Source organism: Oryctolagus cuniculus, chromosome 9 (genome assembly GCF_964237555.1).
Source record: "Oryctolagus cuniculus chromosome 9, mOryCun1.1, whole genome shotgun sequence".
Taxonomy (NCBI): Eukaryota; Metazoa; Chordata; class Mammalia; order Lagomorpha; family Leporidae; genus Oryctolagus; species Oryctolagus cuniculus.
In genome coordinates this window covers 60,310,976-60,338,489 of record NC_091440.1, presented here as the reverse complement: position 1 = coordinate 60,338,489, position 27,514 = coordinate 60,310,976, and the positions used below count along the sequence as shown (strand labels likewise).

The 27,514-nt window shown below is 42.6% G+C and overlaps 1 protein-coding gene across 1 annotated transcript; it reads right to left on the bottom strand.

Annotated features, from left to right (window-relative positions):
- Positions 1-540: 540 nt before the first annotated feature.
- WBP4 (WW domain binding protein 4) lies at positions 541-27,383 on the bottom strand. Its single transcript, XM_008260030.4, has 10 exons — positions 26,949-27,383; positions 25,714-25,786; positions 23,446-23,508; positions 23,239-23,362; positions 18,278-18,445; positions 16,371-16,417; positions 15,867-15,942; positions 10,635-10,825; positions 8,478-8,668; positions 541-1,670 (listed from the first exon to the last, which is right to left on the bottom strand). Coding segments are annotated over exons 1-10 (1,143 nt in total). The 5' UTR covers positions 26,951-27,383; the 3' UTR covers positions 541-1,462.
- Positions 27,384-27,514: the final 131 nt, after the last annotated feature.

Genomic DNA, 27,514 nt, shown 5'->3' with positions numbered 1-27,514 from the left:
AAATAAATCTTTAAAAATATATTGTGAAATACTTCTTCATGATAGAGGAGAAAGTCTAGACTTCAACATTCATGAAATACTCAGATAAACAGACTGAATAAATACAAAGACAACTCGGCCGGCACCGTGGCTCAATAGGCTAATCCTCCGCCTTGTGGCGCCGGCTCCCGGGGTTCTAGTCCCGGTCGGGGCGCCGGATTCTGTCCCGGTTGCCTCTCTTCCAGGCCAGCTCTCTGCTGTGGCCCGGGAAGGCAGTGGAGGATGGCCTAAGTGCTTGGGCCCTGCACCCCATGGGAGACCAGGAGAAGCACCTGGCTCCTGCCTTTGGATCAGTGTGCTGTGCCGGCTGCAGCGCGCCGGCCGCGCCGGCCATTGGAGGGTGAACCAACGGCAAAGGAAGACCTTTCTCTCTGTCTCTCTATCCACTCTGCCTGTCAAAAACAAACAAACAAACAAACAAAAGACAACTCTCTAAATACTAGCTTACCAATGCTAAACTAAGTTGAATGTGATTGGTATTAGAAAGAAGAAAAACAGAACTTACTCTTTAATGAAGTGTTTAATAAGCTACCATTTTCTTACATGTACACTAGTATCTTATAAAGACAAATATTCACTGCCAAAAGTTAAATACTGTACAATTTATGAAAAATATAATTTTAAGAACTTGCAAATGGATTAAATAAGTCCATTTTTAAAGAAATTTAACCAGAAAATGGAAAAATTCCTAATCTAAGTGAACTCTATTTTCTAGGACACATACTCTTGAAGAAGAGGGACATGTTTCTTTAATCTTTATAGCTCCAGGTTCCTAAGATAATGGTTGGCCCAAAGCAAAAATGCTTAAGCAACATTTATTGTTTTGAACTGAATTGGGGCTAATTTTCATTCCTACTTTTGGTGCAGGTTTCACCAAATATTAAGAATTGATTTGGAGTACCTGAGCTGCTCCTACTTACCGGCCTTTTTTACCTTAAATTGAGTAAGGTAAGATGATATGCAAATACTTTCCACATTAGTCTTCTGACAGGATCCTCAGAATCAGCCACTGTCTGAATTTTCTTTTATGTGGTCTGATTCTTGTTTCTTGGATAACAGTTAATATTAGTATGCAAAGTAATGCATTTTCAATGAAAGGTAAATATGTGCATATGAGTAAGAATGAAATAAAGCCTTGCTTCCATGTTTTAAATAAGATACATAGCATCTTAAATTATGATATAATTATCAATTTTTAGACACTGAACATAATACACTGTATTACAATACAATGTGGTAGGCTCCATTTTAGGAACAAAGATAAGTTTCTCTTAAAAAAAAGATTTATTTTAATTCACATAAAATACATTTAGAATAAATCTAAATTTTTAGCATCAAAATAGTCAGAAACACATACAGAGAATCTCTAAGATGTATTGTCTCCATTCTGTCCAAAAAGTGTACGTAAGAAGTTCTTTTACAATTACTGATCATCACCTCGTTGCCTTAAATTTCTAGATTTTCCATTTTCAATTCTTCTCTTTTTGAAAACGGGGGCGACACCGTCTGCAACAACTCCAAGAGAAGTGACGGTTTTTTCTTTAAATACCACTTTTGATTCCCCACCATCACCTTCTGAAGTTGATATATACTCATTTTCAGTGCTTGGAAGTTCCAAATCTACCTCCTCACTGGAAGAGAAAGTTAAAATTAAACCATTATTTGACAGATTATGTTTTCATATAACCTATGAATCCACCAAAGCCCCAAGTTCACTTTTCTAATGATAATAATAGTGAGAAGTTAGAAGTTGGTCATTTTGGAGCACAAAACTATCCTGAAACGCTGATTTTACACAGTATTTAACATAATAAGGAATTACCAAAGTGGACATGTGTCATGAAAAGTGTCATCTACTCCTATTTCTGTGGCACAAAAGATGATGCATCATCTTTGAAAATGCTGTGCTTGACACTCATATATGATAAGCAGCACAAGGATAATGAAATAGATCCCTTTCTCACATTCTGTTAATATTCTAAGTATTTATCTGGAGAAAGAACAAAAACGGAGAACTTTAAGAAAAGTTAGAAGAAAATTACAAAAATAAAAGTAGAAATGAAGAAACAAACTTAAAAAATGAAAGTAAATTTAAAAAGTAATTTAAAAAAGACAAATTCAAGCATTGGTTCATGAGAAAAAAATCCATTAGAAAATATCATTAAAAAGAAAAAAGTGAGATTTCACCAAAACTTGTGGAAAGTGTAAATTTACAAAAGTTTACTTATGATACTAATAGTTATACTGAATGTCTAACTATGTGCCAGATACTGCAGTAGGTACTTAGAGCAGAAATATTCTCTTTTTAATTTTGGTTCTAATGTTTCATTAGCCTTGAACTCCACTGAGGTCTCCTAAGTGGGTAGCAGGGGCCCAAGCACTCCGGCCATCTTCTGCTCCTTTCCTAGATGTATTAGCAGGGAACTGTATTGGAAGTGGAGTAGCAGGTACTCAAACCAGTACCCATATGGGGTGTCAGCATTGCAGGAGGAGGTTTAATCCACTTTGCTACAACCAGACCCTCATTCCCCTTCTAGCCCTAGAACTCCCGCTGGTATTTTTTTCCTTTGGGTAATACTTTTCCTCTCTTTGTAGTCCCGAGTTTTTTAAAAATTTTATTTAATTGAAAGACGGAGTTACAGAGAGAGGTAGAGACAGACAGAGGTCTTACATCCACTGGTTCACTATCCAAATGGTTGCAACAGCCAGAGCTGAGCCAATCAGAAGCCAAGAATCAGGAGACTCCTCCAGGTCTCTCACATGAGTGCAAGGGTACAAGGACTTGGGCCATCCTCTGCTGCTTTTCCAGGTGCATCATATGATATGGCACCCGTATGAGATGCTGGTGCTGCAAGCTGGGGCTTTAACCTGCTGTGCCACAGAGCCAGTCCCTGCAGTCCTGAGTTTTTTTTTTTTTTTTAAAGATGCATTTATTTATTTGAAAGTCAGAGTTATACAGAGAGAGGAGAGGCAGAGAGAGGGAGAGGGGGAGGGGGAGAGAGGGAGGGGGAGAGGGGGAGAGAGGGAGAGAGGGAGGGGGGAGAGGGAGAGAGGGAGGGGGGAAAGGGAGAGAGGGAGAGAGGGAGGGGGGAGAGGGAGAGAGGGAGGGGGGAAAGGGAGAGAGGGAGGGGAGAGGGGGGGAGAGGGAGAGAGGGAGGGGGGAGAGGGAGAGAGGGAGGGGGGAAAGGGAGAGAGGGAGGGGAGAGGGGGAGAGAGGCAGAGGGGGAGAGGGGGAGAGGGGGAGAGGGAGGGGGAGAGGGGGAGAGGGAGGGGGAGAGGGGGAGAGAGGGAGGGGGGAGAGGGAGAGAGGGAGGGGGAGAGGGGGAGAGAGAGGTCTTCCATCTGCTGGTTCACTCCCCAATTGGCTGTAACAGGCGAAGCTGTGCCAATCCAAAGCCAGGAGCTTCTTCTGGGTCTCCCATGCGGGTGTAGGGGCCTAAGGACTTTGCCAAATTAGGATATAATTAAAAGCTCATAATTAACACTGGGGAAGTCCAACAGGATGGAGACTTTCAGATACTGCAGATGGAGTATATAAATTGTTATGCTCTTTCTACAAAATCACTGGGCTCTGTGCATCAAGATTTAAAAATGCTCATAACCTTTAGACAGGCATTTTATTTGCAGAAATAGTCAGAAATGTACACAGAGAAACATATCCATATAATAAAGTTTGTTAAGAAAAAATGATGTAAATATCCAATAAAAAAGGGATGGCTGAGTATAATCAAGTACATCTGAATGATGAAATATAAATCAATGAAAATGTTTATAAATTTATCTTAATTTTCAAGAATTTACTAAGTAATGCTTATTTTTTTAGGGCTGGCATTGTGGTATAGCAGGTAAAGCCACTATCTTCAGTGCCAGCATCCCATATGGGTGCCGGTTCGTGTCCAAGCTGCTCCACTTCTGATCCAGCTCTCTGCTATGGCCTGGGAAAGCAGTGGAAGATGGCCAAGTCCTTGGGCCCTTGCACCCGTGTGGGAGACCAAGAAGAAGAAGCTCCTGGCTCCTGGCTGGGGATGGGCGCAGCTCTGGCCATTGTGGCCAATTAGGGAGTGAACTAGTGGACAGAAGACCTCTCTCTCTCCCTCTCTCTGCCTCTGCCTCTCTGTAACTCTTTTTTTTTTTTTTTTTTTGACAGGCAGAGTGGACAGTGAGAGAGAGAGAGAGAGACAGAGAGAAAGGTCCTCCTTTGCCGTTGGTTCACCCTCCAATGGCCGCCGCGGCCAGCGCGCTGCAGCTGGCGTGTAACTCTGTCTTATAAATAAATAAGTAAATCTAAAAAAAAAGTAATGCTTATTTTTAAGTGAGGAGGCTCTAGTAAGAAATTAGGCTACTCTACTTATGAAGTTAGACGTAATATTACATATTAAACTGACTGATTAGGTTAAAAGTGAACAGGAATGACTTTACAGTACATTCATTAAAAGATAACAAATTACTATTGATAAGTTTAGTGCAGGAGATGTTGGCATAGAACAATCATATTCCTATCTTAAGTCATTTAAGAAATCACTTAGATGTCAGTGCTGCGACACAGCAAGTTAAGTCACTACCTAAAATGCTGGTATCCCATATGAGTGCCAGTTTGACCTGTGTCTGCTCTGCTTCTGATCCAGTGGGTTGCTAATGTGCCTGGGAAGACAGCAGAAGATGGCCCAAGTGTCTGGGCCCCTCTTATACATGTGGGAGGCTGGCTTTGGCTTGGTCCAGCCCCAGTTGTTGTGGCCATTTGGGGATTCAACTAATGGATGGAAGGTCTCTCTCCTTTTCTCTGTCTCTCCCACTAATTCAGTCTTTCAAATGAAAATAAATCTTTAAAAAAAAAATCACTTCAGGGCTGATGTAGGGGGCAGTTTATTTTTGTAACCTCAATATACAATCAATATGGTTGTAATAATATCTGACATTCTGTGGTTATATATTTCCTAGTATTTCATTAAGAAATATACCAAGCTAGTCTCACGGAACCATAGGTTAAGCCCTCCACTGTGATACCAGCAGCCTATAATGGTAAGCCTGTTCAAGCCCTGGCTGCCCCACTTCCAATCCAGCATTCTGCTGGTGCACCTGGGCAGGCCGCAGGAGATGGCCCAAGTGCTTGGGTTCCTGCTACCCATGTAGGAAACCCAAATGGAGTTCCTGGCTTCCAGCTGCAGCCTGGACCAGTCGGGGCCATTGTGGCTATTTGGAGAGTAAACCAGAGGCTGGAAGGGGCTCCCAACCCCAGTCTCAACCTCTGTCACTCTGCCTTTCAAATAAATAACATAAATCTAAAAAAAACCCACAAAACAATAAAAAAAAAAAAAAAAAAAAAACCTGGGGAGGGGGTACAGTGTTGTGGTATAGCACCTATAAAGCTGCTGCCTAAGATGTGGGCATCCCATATGGGTGCCAGTTCGAGTCTTGGCTGCTCCACTTCTGATCCAGCTCCATGCTAATGTGCTTGAGAAAGCAGTGAAAGATGGCCCAAGTGCTTGGGCCCCAGCACCCACATGGGAGACCTGGAAGAAGCTCCTGGCTTCAGCCTGGCCCAGCCTCAACCCCAGCCCCTGTAGCCATCTGGGAAGTGAACAGCAGATGGAAGACCTCTGTCTCTCCTTCTCTCTCTCTGTAACTCTACCATTCTCTTACATTTAAAACTATTTAATTAGGAAAAATAAAAAACACTCCTGAAATGAAAGAAATGAGAAAAATAGTATGGAAGTTCTTCAAATAATTAAAAATAGAATTATATAATTCAGCAACCCTACTATTGGTATATTTGAAGGAAATGAAATCAATATGTCATAGAGACCTCTACACTCCCAGATCTGTTGCTAGTTAAGACATGAAAATGTGGGGGGCTGTCGCTCCCCCTCTTCGTGGAGGAGCAACACAGGACCCTGCGCTGTTCTTTCGTCTGCTCGGCCCTCCCCGGGTTTGCTGCTGGTTCTTCCCGGGTTGGCTACTATCCCTTCCACCTCCGTGGAAGGGCAGTTCCCCCTGGCCGCATTCCCCACTTCCGCAGGGGAGCGGCACACCGCCGGCCGGCTCTTCTCGGGGGCTGCACGGGTTCCCTTAGATGTTCCCCATAGACGTTCCTGGTGCATGCCGTCTCTCTCCTCCTTTATAGTCCTCCTCTGCCAATCCCAACTCGGCTGCCCACACGCCGAGTACGCTGCTCTCCTCCAATCAGGAGCAGGTCCTGCTGTTTATTGGTTGAACTGGAGGCAGCTGGGTAGAAGCTGTTTTCTCCTCTCCCAGCGCCATATTGTGGGAGAGCAGATGCATAGAATAAGTCTTAATTCCAGTAACTCAGTCTAGTCCGGGCTGCTCCCCACAGAGGAGAGCAGATGCATAGAATAAGTCTTAATTCCAGTAACTTAGTCTAGTCCGAGCTGCTCCCCACAGGGGGCCGGCGCTGTGGTGCAGCAGGTTAAAGCACTGGCCTGAGGTGCCGGCTCCTCTTCCAATCCAGCTCTCTGCTATGGCCTGGGAAAGCAGTAGAGGATGGCCCAAGTCCTTGGGCCCCTGCACCCATGTGGGAGAACTGGAGGAAGCTCCTGGCTCCTGGATTCGGTTTGGTGCAGCTCCAGCCTTTGTGGCCATATGGGGAGTGGGTCAGCAGATGGAAGACCTCTCTCTCTCTCTCTACCTCTCTCTGTAACTCTTTCAAATAAATAAAATAAATCTTTAAAAAAATAGATATGAAAATGTGGCATAAATACACAACAGAATACTGTACACTGAATGATAAAATCCTGTCATTTGTGACAACAAGGAGGACCTTTAGATTTAAGAGAAATAAGCCAGGCATAGAAAGACAAGTACCACACAATCTCACTCACATGTAGAATCTAAAAAAGTTGATCATTAACAGTTGAAACTAGTTGAAAACAGTTGAAAAAAGGTTACCAGAGGCTGGGAAGAGTAGGGAAAAGGGGAGATGGGTAGAGGTTTGTCAGCTGGTACAACATTATAGTTAGGAAATTAAGTTATGATGTTCTATCATATATTAGCATAACCTAGTTAATAATGCATTATGTATTTTAAAATAGCTAGAAGAGAGGTTTTTGAATGTTTTCCCTAGAAATGAAAAATATTTAAAGCAATGGGTATGCTAAATAGCCAGATTTGATCACTACACAGTATTTGAGGGTGCTTCAAAAGATTCATGGGAAAATAGAACTAAAAGGTAAGTTTGGGTGCAAAAGTTTTAAAATTCATACCAAGTTGTTTTTTTTTTTTTTTTTAATTTGACTGGTAGAGTTATAGACAGTGAAAGAGAGACAGAGAGAAAAGTCTTCCTTCTGTTGGTTCACTCCCCAATTGGCTGCTACTGCCTGCACTGCGCCGATCCGAAGCCAGGAGCCGGGTGCTTCCTCTTGGTCTCCCATGTGGGTCTGGGGACCCAAGGACTTGGGCCATCCTCCGCTGCCCTCCCAGGCCACAGCAGAGAGCTGGACTGGAAGAGGAGCAACCGGGACTAGAACCCGGGGTGCCAGCGCTGCAGGTGGAGGATTAGCCAAGTGAGCCATGGCGCCGGCCCCATACCTAGTTTTTAAATAATCTGCATTTTATGAGCTTTTTGAAGACCCCATGTTTGTATGAATTCAAACACTGCACCAGGAGCCAATGCAATGGCGCAGCAGATTAAGTCCCCACCTGGAGCACCAGTATCCTCAACAGGATGCCAGTTTGAGTCCTGGATGCTCCATTTCCTGATCCATTCACTCTCTGGTAATGGTCTGGGAAAGCAGTACAAGATGGCCCAAGTGCTTGGACCCCTGCATCCATGTGGGAGACTTGGAAGCAGCTCCTGGCTTCAGATTGGCCCCAATCTGGCTGTTGTGGCCATTTGGTGAGTATACCAGCTGAGGGAAGCTCTCTTTCTGTCTCTCCCTCTCTGCCTGTAACTCTGCCCCTCAAATAAATAAACAGATCATTTTTTTAAAAAAAGATTTATTCTATTTATTTGAAAGGCAGAGTTACAGAGAGAGAGAGGTCTTCCATCTGCTGGTTCACTCCCCAGATGGCCGCAACGGCCAGAGCTGCGCCAATCCGAAGCCAGGAGGCAGGAGCTTCCTCCAGGTCTCCCACATGAGTGCAGGGGCCCAAGGACTTGGGCCATCTTCTACTGCTTTCCCAGGCCATAGCAGAGAGCTGGATCAGAAGAGGAGCAGCCAGGACTAGAACCGGCGCCCATATGGGATGCCGGCACTTCAGGCCAGGGTGTTAACCCACTGCGGCACAGCGCTGGCCCCATAAACAGATCTTTAAAAAAAACTGCACCTCATAAATATGTACATTATACATCAATCAAAAATAATAGTAAAAAGTAAAGAAATGAGCTATACTTTTAATGAACACAACATCTTTGAAATTTATAGAAATGCTGGGATGTCAAATACTTGTTGTAATAATGATGGGATTAAAATTTAGGTACTTACTTAGACTTGACTTCTTGTTTAATTTCTTGCCATTCTCCATAAGGATTTGGTTTTTTATGTACTTTGGGTTTTTCTTCATTTGGAACTGATGAATTTTGTTTTGGTATGTTTTTTTCTTTCTGTGTTTCTGGTTTAGTTCCTTCATTCTTTTTATTTTTTTCCTGAGGTGTAAAAGTCTTTTTATTTTTTTCCTGAGATATAAAAGATGTAAAGCAAAATTAGCAGGAAAAAAAAAAACAAAATTTCTTTAGGTTTTTAAAAAGTCTTCTTATAGATTTATAAATAATAATATATGAACTCAATAATTTAATTTGCACCTAACACAATAAACTGACAGAAGAACTTTAATGCTTGACTAGTTTATTGTTGTGTAAAATGTTTAATGCACCATTATGTAACTGATCTCATGAATGTCATGAGTTCTACGATTAAGGACTTATCAATAGGCTGTTTTTATTCTTCCCTTTCTTCTGCTTTCTTACCTTAGAGATCCAATAGTGACCACCCTTTTTACTATATCCTCTCTGAATTAATACCATGTTAGAGCAACTCATTCTTAGAAAATAATTTTGATTTAATTTGAATGAGAAAACTGAAGGTAAAAAGTATGACTCTTTTAATTTCCTCCCTCATACCAACTCATTTATAATCACATCTTTTTATAGAAAACAAAACATTTATCTTCTTATGTGAGTTTATTTCTTGTTCAAAACCAACCTGTTTATTTTTTGTTGGTATTTCCTATCTCCTCTGAAGTTCTTCTCAATGACTACCAGCAAAATCTCTCATGATTAAGTCAGTATCAAACCACCATCCTATCATCCCTTTCATCTCAGTTCTACCACTGAGAACTGTACAGAAACTTCTAGTAGGGCATCAAGGAATTCTGAAGTGCCAAATCCAATGGACTTAATTTGTTTTTTCCTTTTCTATACCTAATTAATCCATGATGCTCTCCATTCATTTGGCTTCTGGGACATTAGATTCTTCTCTCTGCATACTTTTCTTTTTAAAACAGATTTATTTATTTATTTGAAAGGCAGAGTGACAGAGGGAGAGGGAGAGATCCTCCTTTGTCTGGTTCACTCCTCAAACGGCCACAACTGCTAGGGATGGGCCAGGCCAAAGTCAGGAGCCCAAACCCCATCTAGATATCCCATAAATAAAGAAACAGCATTCAAGAAATAATTTTTAAAGTACCCACTATGTGCTAGGTACTATGTGCAGGGGCCCAAGTACTTGGGCAATCTTCCATTGGTTTTCCAGGTACATTAGCAGGGAGCTGGATCAGAAGCAGAGAAGCTGGGACTCAGGCTCTCTGAGCACTTCAATATGGGATGCAGATGTTGCGAGCTGCAGCTTAACCCACTGTGCCCCAACATCAGTCCCTCTCTGCATAGTCTTCTAACCATTCTTCCTCATTCTGCCTTGTGAGGGCTTCTTTGTCTGACTGCTACTTAGGTGTTTAATGTTTCTCAGGGCTTTTCAAAGTCATTTTCCAAAGTTATATCACCTTTTCAAAATTTAAACTTTTATCAGTATACTGATGATACTAAATTACTATTTCTAGCCTAGACATGCAGATTGGCCTGTTCAGACAGCTCTTTGAATGTTACAAAGGCCTCTCAAACTGAGGTCCAATATAAACTCAGCATCTTGTGCCCAAATGGATATAAGTAAGTGGTACATCTGTTTTGCAATTGCCAAAATACAATAGTCCCCCTTTATCCTAGGGAGGTAACATTCCAAGACTCCCAACAGATGCTTGAAACTGCAGATAGTACTGAACCCAAATGTTTACTCACAGATACATACCTATAGAAAAGTTTAATTTATAAATTAGGCACAATTAGAGATTAACAACTAATATTATAATAGAACAATTATAATGATATGCTGTTAAAAAGAGTTTCCATCACATTATCCATAAAGTGACACACAATTTAAAACAAATTATATACTTCTGGAATTTTCTATTTAATATTTTAGGACTGTGGTTGACTGCAGGTAACTGAAGTTGCAGAGTGAAACTGCAGATATAAGGAAATTATTGTGTATGTCTTGGCTGTATTTCTGTCTCATACCAGATGTATGAAGAGGTTTGCAGATCTTTTTATAAATAAACTTTTGTGAAGAATAAATAAGTCAAGAGCTTACCTTAAACTTTATTTTTAGCTTTGGTCTTTCTGTAGAGATGACTTCTTTTGCTTCCTGTTCCCCTTCAGAACCACTATGCGAATCTAATGATTTTGATTCTTCTAGGGCACCAAGTGACTTTTCATTGACTTTATCAGAAAGCACATTACCAGTGTGTGGAATGAAATCATCAGGTTTCTCCCATTTAGATTCTGCTCAATACATTTTAATAGTCATGTTGTTTAGTCACCAAATCTATTCAAAAACCATTCCAATATAACACTTCCCATCTCTTAAAACTGGCAATACTGCATCTACTTCACACTACCATCTAATCAAGAAGACATGTGGGGAGCAATCCGGACTAGACTAAGTTACTCGAATTAAGACTTATTCTATGCATCTGCTCTCCCACAATATGGCGCTGGGAGAGAAGTAAACAGCTTCCGCACAGCTGCCTCCAGTTCAACCAATTAACTGTAGGACTTGCTCCTGATTGGAGAGCAGCGTACTCGGCGTGTGGGCAGCCGAGTTGGGATTGGCGGAGGAGGACTATAAAGGAGGAGAGAGACGGCATGCATCGGGAACATCTAAGGGAACCCGTGCAGCCCCCGAGAGAACCGGCCGGCGGTGTGCCGCTCCCCTGCGGAAGTGGGGAATGTGGCCAGGGGGAACTGCCCTTCCACGGAGGTGGAAGGGATAGTAGCCAACCCGGGAAGAACCAGCAGCAAACCCGGGGAGGGCCGAGCAGACGAAAGAACAGCGCAGGGTCCTGTGTTGCTCCTCCACGAAGAAGGGGAGCGACATAATGGTGCCGTGACTCGGATAGGAAACTTAGGACGAATATGAAACTTAGGAGGGAAGAAATGACTCGGATAGGAAACCTAGGACGGATAGGAAACTTAGGAGGGAAGAAACGGGAAGAAGCAGGAAAATACCAGAGAGAGAGACTAGCAAACAGCCTAGGGAAAAGCCGGACGAAAAGGGTGCCGGAAGAAGCTGTTGAAAGCCTAGGCATAGACTCGGATACGGACTACGGGGGGAAGCTGGGAGAAATCTCTAAGGTCGAAAGCGAAAGTGAAAGCTAGAACAAACAGGCTTGGACGCGGACTGTGGGGAGAGGCCAGGAGAAATGAGGGAGGAACATCGTTGGAGGAAAGCTTGGGGAAACATACCAGGTAGAGAAAAATGTTAGGGAAATTGAAGCCGCGGGGGGCAGGCCAAGGCGGAAACGAAAGCCACTTTGGGGTTCCCAAGTTAGCCCGGGAATAGGGGGCGAAAAGTTGAAACCAGAAGCTGAGACGTAAGCCAGATTGGGATCCGTCTGATTAGCCCGGGGAGCAAAGGACGGGAAGCCAAATCGTGGGGCGGAGACGTACGCTGGGTTGAATTCGCCAGGCTAGCCCGGGGAACTTGGATTGAATGCTAGTGGTGGAGACGCAAGCTACGCTGTGTTACTCGCGGAAGCCGCCGCGTGCAGAGAGAGCACGGGGCGTGAATAGATAGGGAACGCTGGCGTAGGCCGTGGTTCAGACGCGAAAGGGTTAAGCGTGGAGACCGCCGAGCGCGCGAAGCCGAGCCGCGCAAAGCCGGGAAGCTGCGCAGATGAGAGAGGCGCGCAGGCTGAAGCGGCGAGGTGCCGGGAAGCTGCGGGGATAAGAGAAACAGAAGTTTGGAAGTGAAGTAAAAGAGAAATGGGAATGCTGGAAGACAGAAGTGAAATGGGAGAGGTAGGAATGCCCGGAGATAGAGAAATAGAGAAAAATAAGGCCTCCCCTCAACATGCCAATTAGAAGGCTTGGATTCGGTCTGCCCGATTAGTGAGGCGATGAGCACCTGGGCGGCTAGCCGCAGGTCACCGAAGACAGGCACGAATTAACATCAGTAAAGCTTCCCCACAATGCAACAATTAGGAGGCTTGGATTCGGTCTGCCTGATTTAAGGCGGTAAGCGCCAGCAAAGCTCGACCAGAGTATGAGCTGCAGGTCACCGAAGATAGGCACGAACCAACACTAATAAGTCTCCCCCACAATAAGGCAATGAGAAGGCTTGGATTCGGTTTGCCTGATAGGTCTTGTAAGTCCCCTGCAGGCAGAGCAGAGCATGCGCTGCAGGGCACCGAACACAGGCACGCATCAGCGCCTAAAAACCTCCTCACAACATGGCGAAGAGAGGACCCGGATTCGGTTTTCCTGATTGATAGGACTTGTAAGAGCCTGTGGCAACTCTAGCAAGTAGAGCAGAGTGTGTGCCGCGGGACACCGAAGACAGGCGCGTATCAACGCTAAAAAATAAAAAGAAAGGGGGATCTGTGGGGAGCAATCCGGACTAGACTAAGTTACTCGAATTAAGACTTATTCTATGCATCTGCTCTCCCACAATATGGCGCTGGGAGAGAAGTAAACAGCTTCCGCACAGCTGCCTCCAGTTCAACCAATTAACTGTAGGACTTGCTCCTGATTGGAGAGCAGCGTACTCGGCGTGTGGGCAGCCGAGTTGGGATTGGCGGAGGAGGACTATAAAGGAGGAGAGAGACGGCATGCATCGGGAACATCTATGGGGAACATCTAAGGGAACCCGTGCAGCCCCCGAGAGAACCGGCCGGCGGTGTGCCGCTCCCCTGCGGAAGTGGGGAATGTGGCCAGGGGGAACTGCCCTTCCACGGAGGTGGAAGGGATAGTAGCCAACCCGGGAAGAACCAGCAGCAAACCCGGGGAGGGCCGAGCAGACGAAAGAACAGCGCAGGGTCCTGTGTTGCTCCTCCACGAAGAAGGGGAGCGACAAAGACACAATAAAATTCCCAATCCTCTTGCTTCTTAAATCTTTCAGAAACTTATTTCCCACAACCTAGATTTATCATATGCATAAATTACAACTCCAGAGATCTAAGAACTTGGTGATACTTACATCAGCTTGACACCAATTTCAGGAAATATAACGAGAGTGAACATACTTGATAGTTCTTAAAATTTACTTACAAAAAAGATTTACTGGAATTTTCACAAAATAAAATTAGATTGTGAAAATCTGAATGAGTACAATTTGTCGTTTTTATAGTTGAAAAAAAAAAACCACATCCAACTGATTGAATTGTACTGCCATCTAGTGGTTCATTATACTTTTAGTAAAATAACCGCATATCTAATTATCTTTCAGTTATTCTCTATTTTTAGTTTAATAAAAGGGAGATAGGCTATATAATTTACTGTCCAGCTAGAACAGTTTTAACAGTGAAAGCTGTTGCTACTAATTACACTGGCCCAGTTATAAACTGAAATTATTCAGGGAAAATCAGTATGTATAGCCCTTTATTAATATATAGGATATGTTCTAACATAAATGAAAAACATTACCTTTCCATGTCTATATTTCCCGCAAATAATAAAACTTTCCCATAAATAATGAAACAGCATTCAAGAAATAATTTTTAAAGCACCCACTATGTGCTAGGTACTGTTCTGGGAGCTTTATAAAGACACCTGACCCTCATGACCCCAGAGAGAATACACATGATCTATTTTTTGGCTGAACAGCTATTAGGCTGTTATTAGTTCACGATCATGCACCAGAAAAGGGAAAAGTTGTGTATTGAGCTTAGATTTTCCTAACTACAAAGCTGTATTATATAACACTATGTTATTTATCTCTATAAATATTTAAAATTTTAATTTTACTAGGATAGAAACACTATAATTGGGCAGACTAGGCATCAACTTGGAGGTTAAAAGAGCCTTTTCCTCCTAAGAGATTTAATGCAGGCAGGAACTAGATGCAGCAGATAAAATGCTACTTGGGATGCCTGCAACCCATGCCATGGTGCCTAGATTTGAGTCCCAGTTCTGCTTTGGATTCCAGCTTCCTGCTCATGTGTACACTGGGAGGCAGCAGGTAACGGCCCAGATATACTTGGACCCCTGCCACCCTTATGGGAGACAGAACTGAGTTCTGAGCTCTTGGCTTCAACCTGGCACAGCACCAGCAACTGCTGGCATCTGGGAAGTGATCAGTGGATAAAAAAAATCTCTCTCCAGCCGGCGCCGTGGCTCAATAGGCTAATCCTCCACCTTGCGGCGCCGGCACACCGGGTTCTAGTCCCGGTTGGGGCGCCGGATTCTGTCCCGGTTGCCCCTCTTCCAGGCCAGCTCTCTGCTATGGCCAGGGAGTGCAGTGGAGGATGGCCCAGGTGCTTGGGCCCTGCACCCCATGGGAGACCAGGAAAAGCACCTGGCTCCTGGCTCCTGCCAGGATCAGCGCGGTGCGCCGGCTGCAGAGGTGGCCATTGGAGGGTGAACCAGCGGCAAAGGAAGACCTTTCTCTCTCTGTCTCTCTCTCTCACTGTCCACTCTGCCTGTCCAAAAAAAAAAAAAAAAAAAAAAAAAAAAAAAAAAAAAATCTCTCTCTTTCCCTCTGCCTTTCAAATAGAATGAAAAACATTTAAAAAAAAAAAAAAAAAGCCTCTCCCAAAGTTACATTATTATATAGCCATTCTGGTAAATTTGCCTATAGTAGAAACCGGTTTTATGAAATTACATACAATATTAACTTGTACACTTTAGGTAATCATTAATTACACACACTTTATGAAGATTTTTCTAAGTGAAATATTAAATTAGTAAAATTGAAATTTGATAATTTCAGCCACTGCTAACAGCTACAGGCTCTTTTTTTTTTTTTTTTTTTTTTTTTTTTTAAGAGTTATTTATTTGAAAGGCAAAGTTACAGAGAGGCCTCCATCTGAATCCAGGTGCTTCTTGCAAGTCTCCCACGGGGGTACAGGGGCCCAAGTTCTTGGGCCATCTTCTACTCCTTTCCCAGACCACAGCAGAGAGCTGGATCGGAAGTAGAACGGCCAGGACTTGAAACAGCTTTACCTGCTATGCCCTGCAGGCTTTTTTTCAAAAAGGAAGAGTCAAGTTGAACTAGGTGATTGTAAGATACCTTCCAAGGAAATAATCACTAAAATAATCATGATAAAAACCAGTAATGTTAAAGTCAAAATGATTAAAGTTAAATGACTTTTTAATTTGTGAAAACAACACCAACTATAAATAACATTAATGTGTAGCATAATTTATTATAGAAATCGTTTTGCTTTTCCACTGTATTAATGTATGTAAACTATGAAAACTAATACACGTTTGCTACAGAACTGTTAATCATATCTGAAATTTCCATGTTCAGATGATTCATTAGTAAGCTAATCAGTTTCAGCTAAAATTTTAGATAGTTAAGATAATCAAAGGTAACACTTACCTCCTGTTTCTGTATTATAATAATAGTTATAACCATCTTCACTTAAACCTTCTACCCAAATGGTCTTCCCTCCTGTCTAATGAGAAGAAAAAAAAAACCAGCATAAACTGAAGATAACAAGCATAACTGAGTAACTAAGCAGAGTCAGCTACCCTTCCCTTTCCACTTGACACCTGGGAATTAGGGGTGATGATATGGCTAGGAAGCTTGGTTTCTTCTAATCATGCACCAAGTTTCAAGGAGAGAATTTCTCACCTCTGAAAGCCAGGAAAAATTCTTTCCACATGAACAAGGACATGCGAATGGGAGTTTTTGGATAGATATCACCTTTCCACCTCCACCCTGCCTTCTAATGAAAGGATTACAGAAAGAAAGGGACAAAGTTGGCAGGGAAGACGATTATTTGGAAGTAACTTTGTTTAAAAAACTCTAAAACCATCCCAGAAGCCAATCAATTTAAATAAAGCAAAACAAAACAAAACACTACAAATATGCTTCAGTTACCTTTTTTATGTTTCCTTGAAATCCTTCAGGTTTCTCCCACTGAGATGCTTAAAGCAAAATATATTGCATTTGTAAAATCTTTTTGATTAAAAAAATTTTTTCAAAGACAGTCATTGTGTACAAAATACTATATCGTTTAAAACACAACTGAAAAATAACAAAGAAACAATATACATCTCAATAGTACTCTGCAGAGAATACATGTGAGTGCCCTAAGTATCAGATATCAGTAGAACTTCCAAAGGAATTATTAGAGGTAAGTAAGACTGGCTGCCCTTAAAAGACTTCCCAGACTTTAGGCTGGTGAGTTCTGAAGGAAGGAGATGGCTTTTAGACATTCCTGTCCAAGAGACAGTGAGATATGGAACAGATAATGACTCAGAAAAGAAACAAGATGAAGTATGGAGGAATTAAAAACAAGTATTGCTGGGGCTGGTGCTGTGGTGCAGTGGGTTAATTGCCCTGGCCTGAAGCGCCGGCATCCCATATGGGCGCCAGTGCTAGTGCCGGCTGCTCCTCTTCCAATCATAGCTCTCTGCTATGGCCTGGGATAGCAGAAGATGGTCCAAGTCCTTGGGCCCCTGCACCTGCATGGGAGACCCGGAAGAAGCTCCTGGCTTTGGATCGGCACAGTCGTTGCCAACTGGGGAGTGAACCAGCAGATGAAGACCTCTCTCTCTATCTCTACTTCTCTCTAACTCTGTCTTCCAAGTAAATAAAATAAATCTTTAAAAAAAATATTACTGACACAAAGATGGTGAAGAAAGCAAACAATAAGCCCCAGATGGGAGAAAATAAATTAATAGTTTCTAAATAAATTTGAGGAAGATTTCTAATCCCTAGGATATAACCACTGATCTTCACTGCCAGCTACAATATGCACTTCAGTTAATGGCTGAGTGGAAACTCTGATACTATTTTTTTTTCTTTTTTTAAAATTTATTTATTTATTTGAAAAATAGAGCTACACAGAGACAAGGAGAGGCAGAGAAGTCTTCCATCCACTAGTTTACTCCCCAGTTGGCAACAGCTGGAGCTGTGCCGATCCGAAGCCAGAAGCCAGGAGCTTCCTCTGGGTCTCCCAGGCGGGTGCTGGGACCCAAGCACTTGGGCCACCTTCTTCTGCTTTCCCAGGCCATAGAAGAGGGCCAGATCGGAAGTGGAGCAGCCAGGACTTGAATCGGTGCCCATGTGGGATGCCAATACCGCAGGCAGCGGCTTTACCTGCTACACCACAGCACCGGCCAGAACTCTGATACTATTTCTAAAGATCTTAATTACAATAATTACAATGTTGTCAGTCCAAAGTTTTCTTCATGATTAACTCTGACTCTCCTACCTTCCCAATTATTCTTAACTTTTTTCTAGCTTTTCATTTTCTTTCATTTTTATTTTTTAAAAAATATTTACTGGGGCCATCATCGTGGCATAAAAGATGCCTGCAGTGCCAGCATCCCATATGGGTGCTGGTTCCAGTCCTGGCTGCTCCACTGCTGATCCAGCTCCCTGCTAATGGCCTAGGAAAGCAGTAGAGGACAGCCCAAGTGTTTGGGCATCTGCTACCTAGGTGGGAGACCTGTGGATATAATAATTTCAAGGATTCTCTACCATTTGTGAAGTACATTTGAAAAACCTTTAATGTTTTATTTTCATATAGTTCATATAGTATATGACAATAAGCTATACCTTATTTGTAATGAATTATTAAGACTTTGACTAAGCATAATAATGAATCACTATGAGAAGGCTATCTTTTTATAGGACACATAATTTTTATGACAAAAATGAAAGTTATCGTCTTTAATTGTTTAAATGTTGCAACATTTAAAAAAAAATCTTAACACAAAATAAACTTCTATTCTGTTAGTAGAATTATTCCCTACTATTTATAAGCCTCAATGACTTACCCCCTGTGATAAGATTGTAATAATAATGGTAACCCTCAGATGTTACACCTTCTACCCATCTTCCCTTTGAAGGATCTTTTTTCTTCTTCTTTTTTTCTTTCTGTTGATTTGATGCAGGGGCGGGTGGGGCAGTGCTCGTTACCGGGGATACACTTGGCTCTGAAATTTCTAGAGAAGAAAAGAGACAAGGGTGAAGCAGCAAAGGTAACTTTATTATTACTATTATTTCTGCTGGCATAAAATATTAATAATGTTGGGGGCGGGCACCGTGGCATAGCAGGTAAAGCCGTTGCCTGGAGCACCAGCAACCCATATGGGCACCGGTTTGAGTCCCAGCTGCTCCAGTTCTGATCCAGTTCTCTGCTATGGCATGGGAAAGTAGCAGAAGATGGCCCAAGTGCTTGGGCTCCTGCACTCCCATGAGAGACCCGAAAGAAGCTCCTGGCTCCTGGCTTCTGATTGGCCCAGCTCTGAGGTTTACAGCCATTTGGGGAGTGAACCAGCAGCTGGAAGACTTTCTCTCTCTCTTTCTCTCTGCCTCTGCCTCTAACTCTGCCTTTCAAATAAAGAAAGAAATCTTTAAAAAAATTAATAACGTTATTCTCATCAAAAGCCTGACAAATTCTTTGGGGAAGCTGACACATTATTATTATTTGCAAAAATAAGCATGGAAGAATAAACAGAAAAATTTAAAAAAGGTGATAAGGGGAACTTAGTTCTACCAAGGATTAAAAGTTAATATAAAATTACGGTTAAAACACTGAGCTGGGTAGAACTGATGCAGGAATAACAAACACATGCCTAAGTCCAGATACACAGCCTACTGCAGAATCCCCGTGTTTTTTTCTTTTTTTAATTTTTGTTTTTTAAGATTTATTTATTTGAAAGGCAGAGTTACAGAGAGCCAGAGGCAGAGAGAGGGAGGAGTCTTCCATCTGCTGGTTCACTCACCAAATGGCTGCAATGGCCAGAGCTGCGCTGATGCGAGGCTGAGAGCCTAGAGCTTCTTCCGTTTCTGCCACAAGGTACAGGGGCCCAAGGACTTGGGCCATCTGCCACTGCTTTCCCAGCTCACAGCAGAGAGCCAGGACTTGAACTGGTGCCCATCTGGGATGCTGGTACTGCATGCAGTGGTTTTACGTACTACACCACAGCACCGGCCCCCTGAGTGTTTTTTTTTTAGAGGGAAAAAGATCCTTGAACAAAAGGGATTATAACTGGTTAATTATTCAGAAAAAAGGTAATTAAATATCATTCCCTGCTTCTTCCCCATTTCTTTTCTTTCTTGTTTTTTTTTTTTTTTTTTTAATTTTGACAGGCAGAGTTAGACAGTGAGAAGGAGAGACAGAGAAAAAGGAAAGGTCTTCCTTCTGTTGGTTCACCCCCCAAAATGGCTGCTACAGCCAGGCGCTGCACCGATCTGAAGCCAGGAGCCAGGTGCCTCTTCCTGGTCTCCCATGCAAGTGCAGGGCCCAAGCACTTGGGCCATCCTTCACTGCCCTCCCGGGCCACAGCAGAGAGCTGGACCAGAAGAGGAGCAACCAGGACTAGAACCCGGCACCCAGATGGGATGCCGGTGCCGCAGGCGGAGGATTAGCCATGTGAGCCATGGCATCGGCCCCTTCCCCATTTCTTTACACAAATATAAATACAAGATCAAAAACAGCTATAAAAAGGACAAAGTGAAACAATGTTTAATTTAAGTACATAAGAATTTAAATCTTCTGTATAGAAAAAAAAAATACCAGCTCCTGCAGTATTCTTTTTAGTAGTAGAAAAGCTCTAAGCAATTCACTTTAATGAGGAAGAGGTTAAATTGAGTTATGCTTTATAGACAAAATAATGATGGTTCCCCATTCCTAGACACTTGTTATGGGTGGTCACTGTAACAAGCAAATTATTCCAGCATGTTACCTAATTTTAGCAAAAATCTGAAGTTATTGGTGCCAGCTTTGTGGCATAGCAGGTTATGCCGCTGCCTTAATGCCAGCATCCCTTATGGGTACTGTTTGTGTCCAGGCTGCTCCATTTCCAATCCAGCTCCTTGCTAATGTGCCTGGGAAAGCAGATTGATGGCCCAAGTGCCTGAGCCCCTGTACCCATGTGGGAGGCCTAGAAGAAGCTCCTGGCTCCTGGCTTTGGCCTGCTGAGATCACCCGGGGAATGAACTTGCAGTTGGAGGTATCGCTTTCTCTCTAACTCTGCCTTTCAAATAAATAAATAAATATATTTTTAAAAAAACTAAGATCATAAAACCAGTGAGAGGCAATTCTATTTGACCTCAGAGTCTGTGTTCCTAACCACTCTGAAGCCACTAAAAATAATGTATATTCTTAATTATTTAAAAGAAAAGATTTAGCTGACGTATCACTGAGGGGGGGGAAAAAACTATCCCTGGATAGACGATAGCACAAAAAATAAAATAAAAAAAAAAATCATGAATTCTAGGGGCCGGCGCTATGACATAGTGGATAAAGCTGCCACCTGCAGTGCCGGCATCCATATGGATGCCAGTTTGAGCACCCCCGCCTTCTCTCTGACTCTACCTCTGCCTCTAACTTTGCCTTTCAAATACATAAATAAATCTTTAAAAAAAAGTTCTAAAGATTTCTGAAAAAACTTAATGGTATTGAGGTTTTTTTTTGTTTTTTGTTTTTTAAGATTTATTTATTTGAGAGGCAGAGTTACAACAGAGGGAGAGACAGAGAGAGAAGTCTTCTATCCCTGGTTTACTCCCCAAATGGTTACAATGTCCAGAGCTGGGCTGATCTGAAGTCAGGAGCCAGAAACTTTTTCTGAGTCTTCCACAAGGGTGCAGGTGCCCAAACACTTGGCTCATTTCCTGGGCCATTTAGCAGAGAGCTAGATTGGAAAATGAGCAGCCAGGACAGGAACCGGTGCACATATGAGATGCTGGCGCTATAGGGGGATGGTTAACCTTACTACACCACTGGCCCAGTTATTGAGTTTTTAAAAGGTCTATTCTTTGTACTGCATTGCTTCACTTTTAAAGAAATACATATTCTGGGGACTAGGGGCTGGCTCTGTGGCACAGCAGGTTAAAGCCCTGGTCTGAAGCACCAGCATACCATATGGGTGCCGGTTCTAGTCCTGGCTGCTCCTCTTCCAATCCAGCTTTCTGCTACGGCCCAAGTCCTTGGCCTCTGCATCCATGTGGGAGACCTGGAAGAAGCTCTTGGCTTCAGATTGGTGCAGCTCCAGCCACTGCGCCCATCTGGGGAGTGAACCAGTGGATGGAAGACCTCTCTCTGTCTCGACCTCTCTCTGTAACTCTGTCTTTCAAATAAAAAAAAAAAATATATATATATATATATATTATATACACATTCTGTTCTGGAGAACAATGCTATGAAAAATATTCAACATTAAAATTCATTTATATATAAAATGCTAATATTTATTTGCTCAAAGGGTAATAAAATGGAATTTCTTAATCCATATAATTGATGAGATGAATTTTGAACCATTCTTTAATTCTCCAGAGTATTTGTATTTTTTTCTTCTCAAAATGAACAATATGGCTTCAACTTCATGGAACCAAACATCTTTCTTTCCCCCTTTTGACTACCACTGTCTAAAATACTATTTTAAAAGTCTGGCTATAACTATACTTTTTTCGTAAAGGCAATGTCAATTATCCTGCTATTCTGTTCTAAAACTTTAACTGAAAGCTTCTAGGGCATTTAGCTTAGTGGTTAAGATGCCTACATCCAAAATCGGAATGTCTGGATTCCTTATCTGCCTCTGCTCCAGACTCCAGCCTCCTGCTAATTCACACCTTGGGAGGTGGGTAGTGGTGATGACTCAAGTGACTGGGTCCCTGCTACCCCTGTGGGGATACCTGGATTGAGTTCCCAGATCCCAGCTTTGGCCCCAGTCAGATGCCACTGCAGGCATTCAGGCAGTGAACCAATGGATGGCAGCTTGCTCTATCTGTACAGCTCTCTTCCTCTTTCATTAAGATAATAATAATACCACTCCATCTTTACTTTTGCAAATGCTATGCAACATCACCAACTGAGATCTGCTAACTGCCCGGATTAAGGAGAACGGATGTGACATGGAAGAAATGTTCACAGAAGCTTCCTATTTTAAAGTCCAAATTCGGGCCGGCGCTGCGGCTTACTGGGCTAATCCTCCGCCTTGCAGCGCTGGCACATCGGGTTCTAGTCCCGGTCGGGGCACCGGATTCTGTCCCAGTTGCCCCTCTTCCAGGCCAGCTCTCTGCTGTGGCCCGGGAGTGCAGTGGAGGATGGCCCAAGTGCTTGGGCCCTGCACCCTCATGGGAGACCAGGAGAAGCACCTGGCTTCTGCCTTCGGATCAGCGTGGTGCGCTAGCCCCAGTGTGCCAGCCATGGCGGCCATTGGCGAGTGAACCAACGGCAAAGGAAGACCTTTCTCTCTGTCTCTCTCTCTATCCACTCTGCCTGTCAAAAAAAAAAAAAAAAAAAAAAAGTCCAAATTCAATTACAAGATACATTCAAGTTAAATAATGCCTTTTATCTAGAACTTTGTTATCTTCAGATCTTCAAAATATCTGCCTTCCAGATATAAAATCAGTTTACTTGTCCACAAAAGTTCACTTCACTATATATTCAACCATGTAAATAAACATGATTCATGCAATATTTACTTCCTCACAAATAGTGTCTTTTAGCCACATAACTGGAATACCTAAAAAACTTAAGGTATCTTTGAAATTAACCACTCAGGTAGGACAGAGCTAGGAGGACTAGATAACCAAAAAGGTAATATGGTGGCTGCGAATGAGGATAGTAACACAAAAGTGTGTGAGCAAAATCCGATACTCTAAATAGGGCTATAACGCATAATCAAAGCGCTGAGAGTATACTCTGAGTGTAAAACTTTATGGAAACAATAAAAGGTCACTTAGCATGATCTTTGATGTTACTTTTAAAACATACAGTTGGCTTTTTTACCTGACTCCAAGCCAAGTCTTTTCAAATCCTCCTGGTATGCTTTCAGAGCAGCTGCCTCCATCGCAGCAAACTCTTTTGATGCCTTTTCTTCTTCTTTTGCCTTATCCAGGCTTTTCTGTTTAATCTATGTAAGATACACACAAAATTGAAAGTGAGATAAAGGACTGCTTTTCCATAGAAAAATTGGCAAAGAAAAATCTAAATTACCTCACTGATCCTCTTTGCCACATTTTCCTTATGATTCTTCCCTCTTTCATGAAATTCAACACTCTTGGAAATAAAAAAAGAGAAAATGAACAAATAAAGTTTATAGTAATACAGTAAATATAGGAATAAAATATAAGAACGCAGAAATGAAAATTCTTGGCAGAAGAGATAAAAAGTGATTAATATTAATGCAAACTGATCCTTTTTCTCAAATGATGCTAGAGAACTGAACCACATTATTTGTTATCATGTCCTTTGACTATGTTTCCTTTGGTTCTTAAAATAAACTATGATGGCCACACCAATGGAGAAAAATACAAGGTACCCTTGATGACTAATGTAGTGGATATGATTGTAATGAAGACTCAAAGAAGACATGAGGCCAAAAGTGGAGTGGAAAAAAAATCTTAACACCTCTACTGAAACCAGTAAGTCCCTAGAATTTCAGTTCATCATATTAAGTTAGAAACAGAGAAAACAATGGTCTTAGAGCCTTCTTCCTCAGAACTGGAAAAAAGTAAGCATTTAAAAATTCCTCATAAATTCTAAACAAACACGTGTACACAAGGTGGTAATGGTGTGAAATGTACAACTCCTGTAGAGGACAATTTGGTGATATCTATTACAAATTTACAAAAGTACAAAATTACACATACACTGACCCTCTGACCCAACATTTCTGAGAAATTATTCCATAGATAAACCTGCATGTGTAGTAGAAAATGATGTTATATACAGGTAATTCATTGCAGTACTGTTTGAGCTAACAATCCAAGTGTCCTACAGAGGACTAGATAAACAAACTATGGTACATTCCCATATGCTGCTGTAATAGGAGCAAAGAAGCTCCCTCTAAGATGGAAAGAGTTTCATGAAACACAATTCAACTTTTAAAAATCAAGATATAGAACAGCATGTATAGTTTGTTACCTTTAACATGTGCTGGACTAAAGAACCTATGCATGCAAACAGAAAAAAAATGGAAGGCTTGAAAGAAAATGAAAAGAATGCTAACCTAGGGAGAGTAATGGTAACTGGATGGATGGACAAGGATAGATAAGTGAACAATATTGTCTATTTAGACAACCAGAAGTGTTTCCTAAATTACAAGTGTCTAGTTGCATGCAGTAAGAAATTTCTGGTAAGCACTGCAAAATAAGTTCTGTCAATCAAAACTTATATGATGCATTAACTGGGCTGTTCTAAAATAGTGCTATGAATTCCTCTTTAAAGTATAACTTTCCAAAGCAAATAATCATCTTCTATCTTTCATATACTGGGTTTCCCAAAGTTGATTATACCACACAAAGAATGCTAAAGGAGCATTCAAAATTAAACTTTCCTTCTAATTAAAGGTTTAACCAACAAGTATTAGCAATTCAAGGGGATAAAAACAGACTACAGTGGAAGGGATTATTTGCTCTAGGTAATCATAAAATTCATTTTACTGCCTGGATACCTCAAAGGAAGGCACTGTGAGCAATGTGTGTGATTTTAAAAATTTACGACATTTATTTACAAGGATGGTCTAAGTTAAACAAGATAGTTAAGAACTTCAGCAACATTCAAAAACGCCAAAACAAATCTCATAAACAATAATAAATAAAAATCTATTATGAAATACAGCATTGCTAAAGCTGTGACTACTATTCTTTCATATTTCTAACTCTGCAAATAAGAATATGAATATGTATTTCACAGATATCCTAGTGTTTATGTAGTATGTATAAAATACTATGACAAGCATGAGATGGAAAAAAAATCAATGATGTGCTTTTGCTTTGTGTTAAATGTTGGATCTAGATCCATATTTAGACGGTAACAGTAATAATGTATTTAACAGAAACGTTATTTTTAATTTCACAACAGTTGAGATTTCAAATTTAAGTTGTGCATCAAATATTTTTAGAGTGGGAAACATACAAGAAAAACTAACATTATGTTGTTTTTATGTTTTAAAGGTTTCCCACTTTTATTTTTCTTCGTATATGACAATATTACAAACATCATCATCATGTGTTTCATAAAGATGGATAAGATTATCTGCTTCAAACAGAAATAATTTGGCTTTACAATCAAGTTTAGATTAATGAAAAGAATGCTCATAACTTTCACACGGGATGATAAGACAACAAAAATCTTTTGATATCTTTAGGAATCAAGAACAATGAATAGGAAAGTGCTTCGTAAACTCTAAACTTTGATCAAAAGCAACATTTCACATATATACAATATTACTCAAATCTCTTGAGGGTGAAATTATCATACAGGCCTATTGTCTGCTATCCAGCACTTGCAGTAATCACAGAACTTCTTTGGTTGTGACTTCCAGTAGTCTGCCCTGCAAAAGGAAAAACAAGTCGTAGCTGATTTGAAATTTAAAAAGGTCAAATTCTGCAAGCTTTATGTCTCTTTAGAGTATCCTATATAAGCCCTGCAACTGAATCTTGTGATACAATTTTCCGTTTTATTATTTATCTAGATGAAGTAGTCAACTGAAATTCTGTTCACAGTACACTAGAAAATGCATGCACTGGATTTAAAACTCCTTCAATAATAAAAAAGCTTTAAAACTTAAATTCCAGGTTTGTTACTATCATCGGTATGAGTAAACAGGAACATCTTGGAGAAAAAAAATATTTATCCTAAAACTACTAGTCGAACAGTACTCTCTATTTTGTGCGGTTGTGTGGGTGCAGTCTGTTAATGTTTGCTTAGTATATGCTAAGTTGATCTTCTGTATATAAAGGTAAGTGAAATGAAACTTGATGAAGAGTGGGATGGGAGAGGGAGTGGGAGATGGGAGGGCTGCCGGTGGGAGGGAGGTTGGGGGGGAAGCCACAACAATGCAAAAGTTGCACTTTGTAAATTCACATTTATTAAGTAAAAAAAATATTTATCCTTTCTGTTCCTCTCTTTTTTTTGGGGGGAGGGGGTGGGTCGCTGTAAGGGAGGCCTGCAGAAACTCTCTATATAGAGTCTGCCTCAAATCCAGTTGTTTCCATCTTAAGGACTAAGCATGAAACTACCCTGGAGAAGGCTCCGACACTGCCAGTTAATACATTTTGTTCTCGCGCCTCAGGGCCAGAGAGCTGGAAAAGCCAAGGTCCCTAAGGAGGCAGACAAGAAGTCCTGACGCTAGGAAGGCCGGCCGCTTCCAGAGGGCGGCGGAGGCAAAGCTTCACGACATGCTAGGGTTCAAGTGCCCCCCAAAGGGCGGCCGCGACCCCCGCCGCCGCAGCCGGACGCCCCAAGGCGTCGCACCCCCAGCGGCCTCGCGGCCCACAGTCCGGGCCGCACGCCCCCTGGGCAGCACGGCTACCCCGCCCCGAGCAGCAGCCCCGCAGGTCTGGGGCCGGTCCCGAGCGAGTTAAGAGCGCGCTGTCACGCCCCCGGCCGAAGGGCGGGAGAGGGCGGCGGCGGCGGGGCGGGGGAGCCCCGCGGGAGACAGGGCCTCCCAGAGAAACAACGCCCCGTTGTTCAGGGCCTGAGAGCCAACTCACATGACTGCGCCCGCCGCTCCGCGCGTCGCCCCAGCTCCGACTCACACTCGCGCTCTTCCAGGCGGGGGCGAGTCGGGCCCCGGCCCGCCGCGAGGCCCACCCGAGCTTCCCTCCCGGCTAGGACACCTCCCTTCTCTCCCGGGACCGGCGTTCCACGGTTCCCAACTACGGGTGCCCGCACGACTCAATCCGCGATCGAAGTCGCCTGCTCTTCCCCTCCCCCTACAGGGGCGGTACTCCCGGCTCCGGAGAGGTGGGGTCTGTATAAAGGGGCTGAGGTCACCCAGAAGGGGCGAAAGCGCGACGGGACCTGAGCCGAAGGACAGGCCTCTCAAGCCTCAGGTCCCCGAGCCACCCCGCTTTCTTTCGCTCCTCCTCTGAGACCCAGACTCTCCACCCTCCTTCTAGGCTCGCTGGCTCGTGGCCAAGGAGCTCGCGCCTCGCCTCCGCCCCGCACGCAAACAGCTGTTCCCAGAGACGTCGCCGCCCTCAACTTGGCCAACTAGCCCGCACGCACTTTGACCAGCGGAGCAACCCGGACTTGCGGGCTAGGGGCTGTTGGCAGA